General features: G+C 45.2%; 1 protein-coding gene across 2 annotated transcripts; it reads right to left on the bottom strand.

Moving 5' to 3' along the window:
• Window positions 1–8,336: 8,336 nt before the first annotated feature.
• LOC103695867 (uncharacterized) lies at window positions 8,337–11,487 on the bottom strand. Of its 2 annotated transcripts, XM_017847045.5 has the most exons (4): window positions 11,231–11,486; window positions 10,467–11,072; window positions 9,036–9,220; window positions 8,337–8,941 (listed from the first exon to the last, which is right to left on the bottom strand). In XM_017847045.5, the coding sequence occupies exons 2-4, from the start codon at window positions 11,036–11,038 to the stop codon at window positions 8,538–8,540; spliced, it is 1,161 nt and encodes a 386-aa protein (XP_017702534.4). In that variant the 5' UTR covers window positions 11,039–11,072; window positions 11,231–11,486; the 3' UTR covers window positions 8,337–8,537. The 2 variants fall into 2 exon arrangements, with proteins under 2 accessions (XP_017702534.4, XP_008775519.4); XM_008777297.6 differs by having other exon boundaries at window positions 10,467–11,487.
• Between the last annotated feature and the right edge of the window lie 1,030 nt (window positions 11,488–12,517).

The following is a 12,517-nucleotide window of genomic DNA, read 5'->3' as shown; positions in this document are numbered from 1 at the left end:
TGCTTGACCGGCTGGTCAGTCAGCACAGCCACTGTATGAGCTTGGAAGTAGGGTCGGAGCCTCCGAGCCGAGATGACCAAAGCATAGGCGGTCTTCTCAAGCTTGGAGTATCGGGTCTCAGCGTCCCTTAAGACCCGACTGGTATAATATACTGGCTTCTGGAGTTTGCCCTGCTCTCGGACCAGGACCGAGCTTACTGCTACAGGGGAGACAGCTAGATACAAGTAGAGGAGCTCACCCTGTTGAGGCTTCATGAGTAGGGGAGGGGAAGCCAGTAGGTGCTTGAGCTCTTCAAAAGATTGCTGGCACTCGTCCGACCACAAAAAGTTCTTCGGCTTCTTGAGGGCTGCAAAGAATGGAAGGCAGCGCTCGGCCGAGCGGGAGATGAATCTCCCGAGGGCTGCCACTCGGCCCGTGAGCCGCTGTACCTCTTTGACCGTCCTAGGAGGCGTCATCTCTTGGAGGGCTCGGATCTTCTCTGGATTGGCCTCAATTCCTCATTGTGTAATGATGAAGCCGAGGAATTTGCCGGAGGTGACCCCGAATGCACATTTAGCTGGATTGAGCTTCATCTGGTACTTTCGGAGTGTGGAGAATGCTTCATTGAGATCGGCTATGTGGTCTTGCGCCACCTTGCTTTTCACCAGCATGTCATCCACGTAGACCTCCATGTTTCGGCCTATTTGGTCTTTGAAGATTCGGCTGACCAGCCTTTGATAAGTTGCCCCGGCATTTTTCAAGCCGAATGGCATTACCCTATAGCAGTAGGTTCCCCCGTCGGTGATGAAGGCTGTCTTTTCCTCATCTTCTGGCGCCATGCGGATCTGGTTGTATCCGGAAAAGGCGTCCATGAATGCCAGCAGCTCGTGACCCGAGGTGGAGTCCACGAGCTGGTCGATGCTGGGGAGTGGAAAGCTGTCCTTCGGGCAGGCTTTATTCAGGTCGATGTAGTCTACGCACATACGCCACTTCCCGCTGGCTTTCTTGACGAGGACCACATTGGCGAGCCATTCCGGGTAGGATATCTCCCGGATGAAGCCGGCTTCAAGGAGCTTGCCGACCTCCTCGGCTGCTGCTCGTTGTCGTTCAGGGGCGGCGCCTCGCTTCTTTTGTCGCACGGGCTTGCAGGTTGGCTTCACCTGAAGCCGGTGGACCATGACCTCCGGATCTATCCCCGGCATGTCTGCAGGCGACCATGCGAAGACATCCATATTGTCCCGTAGGAAGTTGACGAGGCGACTCCTCTCATGTTCGCCAAGGCCAGAGCCGACCTGCACGGTTAGCTCGGGAAAGTTCTCTCGTAGGGGAACTTGAATTAACAACTCACCAGGCTCTACCCGCTCTCTCTGGGGGTTGACCCGTGCCTCCATAACTTTAGTTGAGGGCTGGTCAGTTGTTGGGGCAGGCACCCCGGCTGGTCGTCTTGCCTCGTGGGTCGCTAGGTAGCATCGCCTTGCCACCATTTGGTCCCCTCGAACTTCACCGACTCCCTGGCTGGTAGGGAATCGCATCAGCAGGTGGTGAGTTGAGACCACTGCTCAGAGGGCGTTGAGTCCTGGCCTTCCGAGGATGGCGTTGTAAACCGAGGGCAGGCGTATTACAAGGAAGCTCATACCCACGGTACTTTCACGAGGGGCGAGCCCGGCTGTGACCAGAAGGTCGATCTCGCCCTCTACTGGGACTGAATCCCCAGTGAATCCAACTAGCGGAGCATTCATCCTCCGTAGTTGTTCTTTTGTCATCCCCATTTTACAATAAGCACCAAAATACAAAACATTCGCCGAGCTTCCATTATCAACCAGGATGCGTTTTACATCAAATTTATTTATGATCATGGAGATGACCACGGCATCATCATGGGGAGTTTCGACTCCCTCTAGATCATCATCTGAGAAGGAGATGGCTTCAGAGGTGCGCGGGCGCTTCGAGGAGGCTTCTTCCCCTGAGGCTTCCCCAGCCGAGGTCCCGCCTCGGATAGTGTTGATGACGCCGGCGATGGGCCTGTTGGCATTTGAACCTTCAGGCTGTGCTGCTCCTTCGGCTGGCTTCTTCCCTTCACGCCGGCCTTGCACAAACCGATCGAGCACCCCTCGGCGAATGAGTGCTTCGATCTCATTTCGGAGCTGATAACAATCCTCGGTATCATGGCCGTGATCCCGGTGGAAACGGCAATACTTCCGGACATCACGCCGGATTCTGGTGTCTGGCTTCGGAGGTGGGAGCCGGATGCAATCCCGACTCTCAATCTCCATGAGGATTTCAGCCCGAGGAGCATTGAGGGGAGTATACTTTTCATACCTCCCTTCGGGTGCACGGGCCTGCAGTGGGAACCTCGGGCGGAGTGGTGACCTCTGCTGTGGCGGTCCTCTCAACCGGGGTGGACTCTTCGGGCGGGGCGGATTCTTAGCTCGTCGCGGAGACGGGCTTCTGGGCCGGCTGCGCTCCTCGCGACGTCTCTTCTTGGGGTTCTGCTCGGTCCCACCCCGCCTAACCGCCACGGCCTCTTCTGCCTTGGCATACTTCCGCGCCCGAGCGAACATTTCGGTGAGGTCCGTGGGGAAATTCTTCTCGATCGAGAAGAGAAATCTGTAGGACCGGGCTCCAGTCTTCAACGCCGACATGGCGATTGACTGGTCAAGCTCCCGGACCTCCCATGTTGCGGCGGTGAACCGGTCCAAGTACTCCTTGAAGGATTCTCCCTCTGTTTGTTTGATATCAAGGAGGAAGTCGGATGTCCGCCGCTGGGGCTGGCTGGCGGCAAAGTTGCCAGCAAATTGTCTGCCGAGCTGCTCAAAGGAAGAGACAGCTGACACGTCAAGACACATTCAGTCCCGTGATACATGCCACTCGGCAGCTGACACGTCATCAGACAACATCCGAACAGTTAAGCTGACCGACCCAATTAGAAGGCTCCTTTCCAGCAGTGGAATCCATCAACATTTTTTTGTTTTTTTTTTTTTTTGTACATCGGCGACTTACACCCATTGTGTGTGAGTATAGCTCATAAAGTTAGAAAGAAGCAAAAAATGCAAGGCAGATGGGATAAAGTCGTGTCTCTCTTAAATAACACTTTCGGAATGATGGGCCGCATAGAATAATCCATCAATATACCAACATGTATGCATATAAAAAAAAACGGAGAGAAAGCAAAAGAGAAGAACCGCTTTCACGCAGTTCTACAGGTCAAGGTTAGCGGGGGGCCATACGTTTGTTGCACTCCAAGTAGAGAGATTTGACATTCAGAAGAAACTATTTATTTCGACGTCAGCCAGCAGAAAGAGGAACCTTTCGACCGTCTCTTAAAGCATGGTGATGCAAACGTGGTGCATACATTTCTCATTTGGAACCTTCATGAGAAATATAATTTTTTTAGGAGTAGGATATTTGGATCTCTTACTAGTAAAAGCTTCAAGCCTTCTTTGTTTTGCAAGGGTGGTGGTGATATACAACCCTGACTGAGACACGGGAAACGCATATCGCGTACGTACGTCAATGGACGCATCATAAAAATTGTGGCTTATATTATATGTATCTTGATGTGGATCCAATAGCCCATGCTGTAGGGGACCATCAAATGGTCCAAAAGAAGTTAGAATGAACCCTTTTTTCTCTGATACAGATGCTGAGCTCTGACATAATATATAGGAACCTTCAATAAAGTAGTTATTTATCATTTTAATTAATTGGGATGACTTCCGCTTTTCAAGTGATCAAACCTCATTTATACAATATAGAAGGAGGCTGAACGAAATTTTTGATTTGATTGCCAATGGAGTGCGTGTTAGATTGGAACAAATTGATCAATAGAAGAGTATATATATTTATAGTGCCGTCTTGGGTTGTAAATCAAGAGGAAAGTGGAGCGAGGGTGTGATTTTTTTTTTAAAAAAAGATAATAAATGATGAAAAGGACAAAAGAAAAAAAGAAAAAAATGCAAAATACATTGAGACAATGAGATTTTGATGCGATAATAATTTTGGATTGTATCAGTGATTTTGCAGCATTATTAATGTCAAGTTCATGTAGAATAGAGAAGTCTAATAGGGTTATCTTCTTCTTAGTTGCATTCTTTCCGTTAGGATCGAGCCACCCAATTTTGGAAAAGAAATTATGTTAGCATGGTTAGCACTATTCACCTACCAATGAGCGAGTCATTGAAGAAATGATCTCACTTCTTATTTGTTCCTTGATATCATTTAGACAATATATAACCTTGGTCACTGAAAGGAGCTTTCTAACTCGATCAATTTGGAGAATAGCTTGCACGGAGAAGCTTAAATGTTAAGGAATATTGTCATCTTAGATGAAGATGGTATCCCAAGGAACATTTGGATATAGTTGCAAGTTCTGAGAGTTGCTATGCCAATGATGACACATTCCACTTAAGATGACATTGTGAGCTGCAATCAAAACACAAGTTTCGGACTACACAGCACCTCGGAACTTTCTTGTCACCATAGTTTGTTGGGTTATTAATTTGGAGATAATGGAACAAGGAATACTCTTTCAACAAGGCTCGAACTGGTAGAATGTCCATCAAAATAATCCCTCCTTGTTTGCTTCCTAGCTGGTCCTCTCCAAACCCAATAATGATCTAGCCTTTTAAATGCTCAACTCTAGGCTCGCTGGACTCATGTAACCTCTATCTTTATTCATGTCTTACCTGGGTTCTTTGGTACATATGATTTAGCTTTTAATTTGTCACACCTACTTTCTCTTCTACAAATGTGCAATGCATAAATCCATGTTGTTCGTAAAATTAAAGATGGCAAGAGGAAAGCTTTTAAGGCAATACCAAGTCATGCTAAATAAGCTTGATGGGGCCTAAAACCGATCATCCAATCATGGACTGACACGTAGCATCAAGGGAAATCTATTTTAATCAGATTTACATTCCTAAGCTGATCAAGATAAGAAAAGAAGAATCCCCTTTCCACTTAACTCCAAATTGTAGAGCCCAATCCTCATGGGACAAAGATTCTTTATTTATAAAAAGGAGACCCAAGGTACTCCTCAATCCTCATGCAACACAATAATACATACATACTCTCTACTCTCTTTATTTTGTTCCTGATCTACTATTTCTTTTCCACGCGATGTTTCCGATAGCTCTATTTGATTTAAGCATCAAAAGGGCTCCAACGACCTTCCAAGCTCGTCTTCTTGCTCCGTGTGCAAGTCTTCTAACGTGAATGGGCTCTTGCTCTTCTCCTGCAAATCTACTAGCGACCTTCCACATCGAAGCTTCGGACCATCGGGCTGGATTTCGGGCAAATTAAGAAGCTAAAACAGTGCAAAAAAAAAAATCACAAGACATCTCCAAGGTATCGAAGCCACAACAAAGGTGGAGGCGGCGGCCATGTGAGTTTGCTGATGACATGACTTCTCCTAACTAACAAATTAAAGGCTTGATAGGCCTCGATCACCAATATGCGACACCGGCCAAGTGTGGTCCAGCCGAACGCACACTAATTAATCCACCCCGGTCCAAATGATACTTGAATTCGCTTGCTCTGGCCCGTGGACCAACCCAAGGTGATTCATTACCATCACCGAGCTCCGAACCATCAACATCGGCTTTCGTGTAGGCCTCGGGCAATGTGAGGTCGTGTTTCATTTCATGGACCACCAAGCCACCATGGAAACCAACTAGCCCAAGAAGCTTCATGATTTTGGATGACATTAATGGTAATTAGGCAAGGCACGGCTCTGAGATCAGAAGACTGAAACTTGGCCACAAAAGAGATAGAGAGAGAGAGAGAGAGAGAGAGCTATTAGTGTGGGCCTCACACCATAAAGCTAGACCATGCCTACAGGAAGAGACAGGCCACATCCAAAGCCCAGTGGCGCTGAGAGGTAGTTTTCACAAGCGTACGAGAACCATCAAACCGAAGGATCTCCTCCATGTGAGTAACTGCCGTGTGTGAGTCTTCCACAAGAACGGAGACCGTGTGAAGACTGTGTACATCACGGCCCAAAGACTGGTTGGGTGGCTGGGGTTTTCTTTTACAATCTTCACGATATTATTATTTCGCGCCCATGTCCGGCCATTTCCAATCTCAACTACACATCTTGCGTACCTTGACATGCATCACATATTGCAAGATCATGATGTGTGTTAGAGGCCGGCCGCATTGGACAATTGATAGCTATAAAGTGTGGTAGAACTAATTTCAACAAAGCTAGCTCTTTGTCGGGTGGCATACGTTGGTTTAAAAACTTTGCTTTTAAATAAGGAGTTGGCAAATGCCAAGTTCAGGTCCACGAGTCTTATGGTGAGATTAGGTAAGGATCGATTGGGTCTGACGTCAACTTAGGCTGAATGATTTACTTCTGCTCCCATTTGGATGCGACGTATTATTTGGAAAAAAAAATGCTTTGGACACCTAAAAAGATCTTTTTGACTCGCTGTTTTGGCAACTTAGTATCTAAACCACGTTGTCTGTCTTGCACCAATTTCTACTAATTCTGCCAAAACTTTTGCGCCATGTGGCAAGAACAACTTCTTGTCCGCACCAAACAAGCATCGCTCCTTGTATTTATGCATGAGAGATGGGCGTGATTCATTTTATCCGATGTTGCCATCTACTTGGTTACGCATCGAAATCTCATGGAATATTACGAGGTTTCTGTCAAGTCAATTACATAAGCTTAACTAGCATAATTAATACATAATGCCTTAGAACTTGCTATATATATACACATATATCCTTTCAGATTACATGGAAACCAGTCAATAGTGAAGGTTAACAGCATTAAAAAGTTAGAATCAATTCATGAAAGATTAACACATCCGATGCTTTTGTTTCACGGATCTGGATCTTATTTATCTTGGACAACATGAAGATATGGTACAAACTTATTCCACATTGCACGCTTCCACCAGCCACCGTCCAGATGGAGAGGGCGGCGCCGGTCGGAGAACTACGACCACGCTGCCTGGTCAACAGCTGCATAAAAATTGCGATCCAAACAGCCTCTGTGACGGCTGACGGCCTCCGATGGACAGCAGTTAGTCCGCCTACGGCACTCTAAAATAAGCCTTGGAATCAGAATTCCATTGAGGCCGCCGCACCACACCCGGTCGTCCCTCCGGCGCGGGACCCTGCGAGCCATTTCCGGCCAAATCGCCAATAGTTTTTTTCTTCTCTCTCTCTATATAATATCATATCATAGGCCTGCAACCCCTACGAGGACCTGCAAACCCCTACACTTGTACCTGCAAAGCCCCTACGATCAACTTAAGTCTCCCTCCTCCACATATATATATATATATATATATTATATATAATCTTATATTCTTGATGCAAATAAATATGAGACGTAATACTCTTTCCTATGGGAATAATAATGTGGATAAGTATAAATAATAGAGAACGTATGCACGAGTTTCTTGTTACGTCTCAGAAAGAAGGACAAGTGTCATTGTTCATCAGGAAAGCAGTGATTTTCTTGAGGGAAGAAGGCGGATGTATCATTTTTCTGCCCTTAAATTAATACCTTCCTTAAATCTCATTAATGTGTCACACGTGATCTTACACGTACGGGGTTACTGCTCAACTTGGCTTCAGCAGGACTCTACTAGCCTTTGGGCCTTTTGTCTCCTTCAGGCTTCGGCGGACAGTCAGAAGTAACCTAACAGTTTCTTGCGATATCAGATCAAAAGGCTACATATCATGTACTCATCCAAGAAGACGTGGTTTAATTCGCAGCTTGCATAAATCTATCTTCCTGAAATCCAACCAAAAAAAAAAAAAAAAATTCTGCATGCGTGCAAACATACGTGATCCAACATCATTTGTGAACTGCATCTGCTTCTTGTGTTTCACATCCACACAAGGACCGAGACACGTGTGATTTTAAACGCTGTTAGACGTATCTTAGGAAATGAGAGTGTAACCCTAGGGTTTTACACACGCACACTCTTACGGACAGCACTTTGTTCTATTAAAAGCTTCTAAGTTTAATTTATTTAAATCTATAGTTTACTAGTGTGCTTTAAAATGATCATAAAAGACATAATTGGCAAACATATATGTTTCTTTAAAATCATGTTATCATCTAAAACCTTGGCAAATCATTTTCTTTTGATAATATAGGTAGAGGTTTAGAGACCTTGAAAAAATTGCTATAAGATCTTGTTAAGTTGATTATGATACACCATGCTACATGAGAATTTCTCCTTAAGCATTTCACATTGCTAAACATGTTTATGCTTATTTTACTATGAATATTTTTCGAAATTAGTATATTTATAGATTTAACTTAATAGATGAAATTTCTCTTGAATAGGAAAAAACCCTGCAGCTAGATATGAGAATAGTTCAAAAAAGAATGCAGCCAAGAAGGGAACGCAACTTAAAATCTCTAGAAAGGTACATATATATAAGTCCTGAATACCCTTCTGCACCACTGCTAGTTAATTCTGAAAAGAAAAACATTATTCGCACTGAAAGGGTAAGAAGGAAAGAAGAGCAGAAAAAGAGAGACTGATACAATCCCTCTCTGGAGGACCTGCAATGGCTCTCATCCATCCTCACATGAAGTCCGCTTCAAACATGGCCTGCCCCTGGTGGAGGAGGTCGTTCTGGTGGTGGCGGCTGGTGGTGTGGTCTGAGCCCCCCCCTGCAGACGGGGAGGCCTCATTAGAACTGGAGGAGAAGAGGTTATGGTGGTGGAAGAAGGTCCCACTGGATGCTGAAGGTGAGAAAGAGAGCAGCTGCTGCTGCTGCGAAACCTTCTCCTCTGCCATGGCTACAAACTGTCCTTGGCTTTCGTACATAGAATTAGAAGACCCCATACCTCCTTTCTCCACTTGTCCAACCCCTCCCAGAGATAAATCTGGCCCATTTCTCAACGGGGTCGTTTTGTTTGAGCACTCCAGCTGCCCCTCCAAGCTTGTACTGGTCTTACATATGGCAGCTGTGGACTTCCCAGTTGCTGCTCAAAATGGGAGTTAAAAACCGTCAGAAGATGAAATATTTGAGAGAAGGAAGTGGGAAAACGCGAAAATATTGAGGCTTGAGCTCATTACAATTGTCTCTCGGGGCCTTTGATATCTGTTTGCTCTTCTCCGTGGAATTGGGGGTTGGATTCCTGGGGGCTGAGGAGTCTGCGTTTCCTGCTGGGAGTTGAGGCTTCCTCCTCCTGCGGTTGTGGTCAGACAGGCGCTTCCTGCAGCTCCTCTTGGCCGCATCAAACTCGGCCAGCACATGAAACCTGGCCACCATTTAATGGAGAAGAGGAAAAAGGTGAGATGCCTATCACCATGGGAGAAAACAAGAAGAGCTCACCGTTCTGAGAAGTCCAAGAACCCCACTTACCCCTTTTCCAACATGAGGAAAAGGAGAGACTTTCAGATGATCCCAGTGTCAAGAAAAGATGTTGAAGCTAGGAAGAGAGGGGACAGGGAGGGAGACACCCAGTTCTAGATATAGAGGACCTGATTGCTTTAATGTTAAGCAGCGGAGAGGGTGGGGCAGGCGCAGTCAGAAAGGCCCAAAGGGTAACAAGAAAGGAGGAGAGGAAGGAGCAGGGAATTTGTACTCATCTACTGGAAAACACAGAGAAAATAGAAAGGCAGTCCTCTCTCATGCCAGCTGCTTATATTCCTATGGCTCACAAAGACAAATAAAACAAGGAGCCTTTGTACCAAAAAAACAAGGAGCCTTGGGTTTTGCAGCCAGTGTCAGAAAAAAGCTGCAGGCTAATCGCTACACTCAAAAAAGTATGGAAGAATAACATGGAACAAACCAAACCTTATTTGAGATCAAATACAGATCTACGCAAAACCTCTTTCTCAACATAAAATATCAAGTGATCAAGAGATCAAGCAAACGAAGATGACACTGCCTTAAATCCTAAACACTAATTTTAGGTGCTACTTTGCACCCAAACCCCATACTAGTAAATATTAGAGTAAATTATAAAAATTTCTCTAAAATTAAAATTTTAGAAGGAAGTTAATTACATCCACTAATTTGAAAAGTTTATACTTATCTTTTTAAAATTTATTTTATCCAAAATGCAGCAAAATATTAATCAAATTATTAATTTTATAATATTATTAATTTAACTGGATGCAAATATAGTCTTTGAAATTATTAAATATGAGCACAATAAATGTATGGAGGTTTTTATTCTAGATATTAATATTATAACCACAAAAAAGGCGAGATATATATAGATTTGTGTGTTTCGATCCATTTCCAAGAAGCTAGCACTCAACAACAAACGAACAACTACACTCAAAAAGAAAAATAGGAAAAAACAACACATGAACAACTTTTCAGACCAACAGACCGGAGGGAAAAAGAGAAGCCAAGATATGCAGAGTGATTGAACTCAAACTTCAATATAACAATAAGCACCACAAAAGTTCTCTTTTTTTTTGGCAGATGTACACCAAAGATTTTATGGGATTTTGTACTTCCAGATTAGAATATAATATGAAACAGGCTCTCACCTGCTGCATTGCTGGCAGAAGCGCTGCTGGAGGCCGCCGGTGATGACGACGGTGGCCTTGGAGTGGAACTCGCAGACCTTGTGGCGGCGGTGGTAGTGCTTGGCGCCGGAGAGGTCAGCCTTGCAGCCCTCGGCCTGGCACCGCGGCGGCTGGTGGCTCAGCGAGTACACCTCTCGGGACCGGGCGAAGAGCCGGTCGATGGCGAGCGCATCTCCAGACGAGAAGTAGGTCCGGTGGCCCAAATTCAGCCCAATTCTACCAGCACCAGGGGCGGCGACGGCCGCGGTGGCGCCGCCGTAGTCCTCCCGCTTGACGTGGGCCGCCGAGTCCGCCGCCGGGTAGTCGACGACGGGCGGGGAGTAGAAGGAGAAACTGTCTACAGGGAGGAGGGAGGGCGGGCAATCCAGGAAGGAGGAGTTGGGGAAGAAGGGATGGTGGTTCTGGAGGGCGAGGGAGGTGGTGGAGGCGGCGGCCGGAATGGCGGTGGCGATTGGGTGGTGGTGGATGGTGGTGGTGTCCCAGTCCCAAGGTTGCTGCTTTTGGCTGCTGCCTTCCAGCCCAACGAAGGACATCACTGAAGGGACGTAGGCCTCACCAGAGTTGGCTCTGTTCATCATCTTCCCATCAAAAAATATAAAATAGGAGGGCCCTATATATATATATATATATAGAGAGAGAGAGAGAGAGAGAGAGAGAGAGAGAGAGAGAGAGGGAGCGAGGAGCCAATGAGAAGAGGGACCAGAAAGGGGTAGGGAAGAGATCACCCAGAAGTAGAACTGTGGAAGTTGGCCCCTGACTTCTCTCCCCACCTCGTCTTCTTTTCGTCTTTGAGTTCTTGATGGGGTGGGTTTGTATAAAAAGGCAATGGGATGCGGTTTGGCAAACTCCAAAGGGTTCTGTTTCAGTGATGGGATTGCTAAAGCAATGCAAGATAAGGAATTTCTCCCTATGAGAATGTAGTGGTTGTGGTGTTTCTGGATGCACCATCAAGAGAGAGAGAGAGAGGGAGAGAGAATTGGAGAAGCTTAATTTTGAGGCTATTCTTCGGACTTTTGATCCCATAATGAGGGGTTTGAATGCTGTGTTAATAGTGGACTGTTGGGTTTGGTTGGTTAATCACATCGTTCAATTGTTTGGGGTTTTTTTTTTGTGCCTCTTGGCATGCATCCCTTGTCAGAAGTTTGATGGCGATGGGTGTACGACGTAGAGAGAAAAAGGTTTCCATTCTTAAAACTTTTTTCCCACGTTATTTGGGACTTGCAGATGTTGTCACCTACCAGTGACGTTACCTCTTCTTTTACCTACGAAGTAAGGAATAGATTACCTTAGAATGGAGGCATGCACTGTTTAGATCACTGCGCTAATAATATGGACGCTACTCATTATTGTCTTTACATCAACATATAAATTTGAAAATAGAGGAAGCAACAGTGCATGGTTCCATTCTAACATTCATAAAATGTGTTCAGATCATCCATGCAAAGCATCTTCTTGGGTTATAAAGTTTCAATATGTATAAATTTGGGCTATGAAAGTAAATGTTGCCTAGCCAATAATAATAGGGTGGGATGCATATGTATCTTTTTTTTTGCCTGTAATCTACTGTATGCTAACTATAAATTCATATCACATTTGATGCAAACTTTTGTTGTAGTTATCAAATCTAGGATGTAGTTATCAAATCAAGTAGTTCGATGATAATCTTGGAGTCATCTATGACCAATGGCTTTACAATGTCAATGCTCAAATTGCAATGCTATTTTAATATAGGCAGCAGTTTGCCATAACCGGGGAAGCACAATGAATCTGAAGCTAGCTATTATAGCACAACGAATCTGAAGCTAGCTACTATAGCACAATGAATCTGAAGCTGGCTATCGTCACATTGCCGCAAAATACTTCTAATTGTCCGTCCTTTGTGGCGAGTGATGCATTGGCATCATCATCAAATATTCAACCAGTTGCAACTCAACAGTACTAGAATGGCCTTTAATTTCAAAGAATTACTGCATGAGTATGATTTCACATGACCATTGCTTGAGATGCTTCAG

This window comes from Phoenix dactylifera, chromosome 11, assembly GCF_051530095.1.
Source record: "Phoenix dactylifera cultivar Ajwa chromosome 11, Ajwa_hap1_PhDact_Kaust_v1.1, whole genome shotgun sequence".
Lineage (NCBI taxonomy): Eukaryota > Viridiplantae > Streptophyta > Magnoliopsida > Arecales > Arecaceae > Phoenix > Phoenix dactylifera.
This window is presented reverse-complemented; position numbering and strand designations above follow the sequence as displayed.

What these genes read in the sequence shown, in the direction of transcription:
- LOC103695867 (XM_008777297.6), bottom strand. Translation starts at nt 11,083, where the DNA reads ATGATGAACAGAGCCAACTCTGGTGAGGCCTACGTCCCTTCAGTGATG. An exon ending in TTCTGCCAGCAATGCAGCAG is followed by an intron (nt 9,221 to 10,466) that starts GTGAGAGCCTGT and finishes AATGGTGGCCAG; the next exon opens with GTTTCATGTGCTGGCCGAGT. An exon ending in AAAGGCCCCGAGAGACAATT is followed by an intron (nt 8,942 to 9,035) that starts GTAATGAGCTCA and finishes CATTTTGAGCAG; the next exon opens with CAACTGGGAAGTCCACAGCT.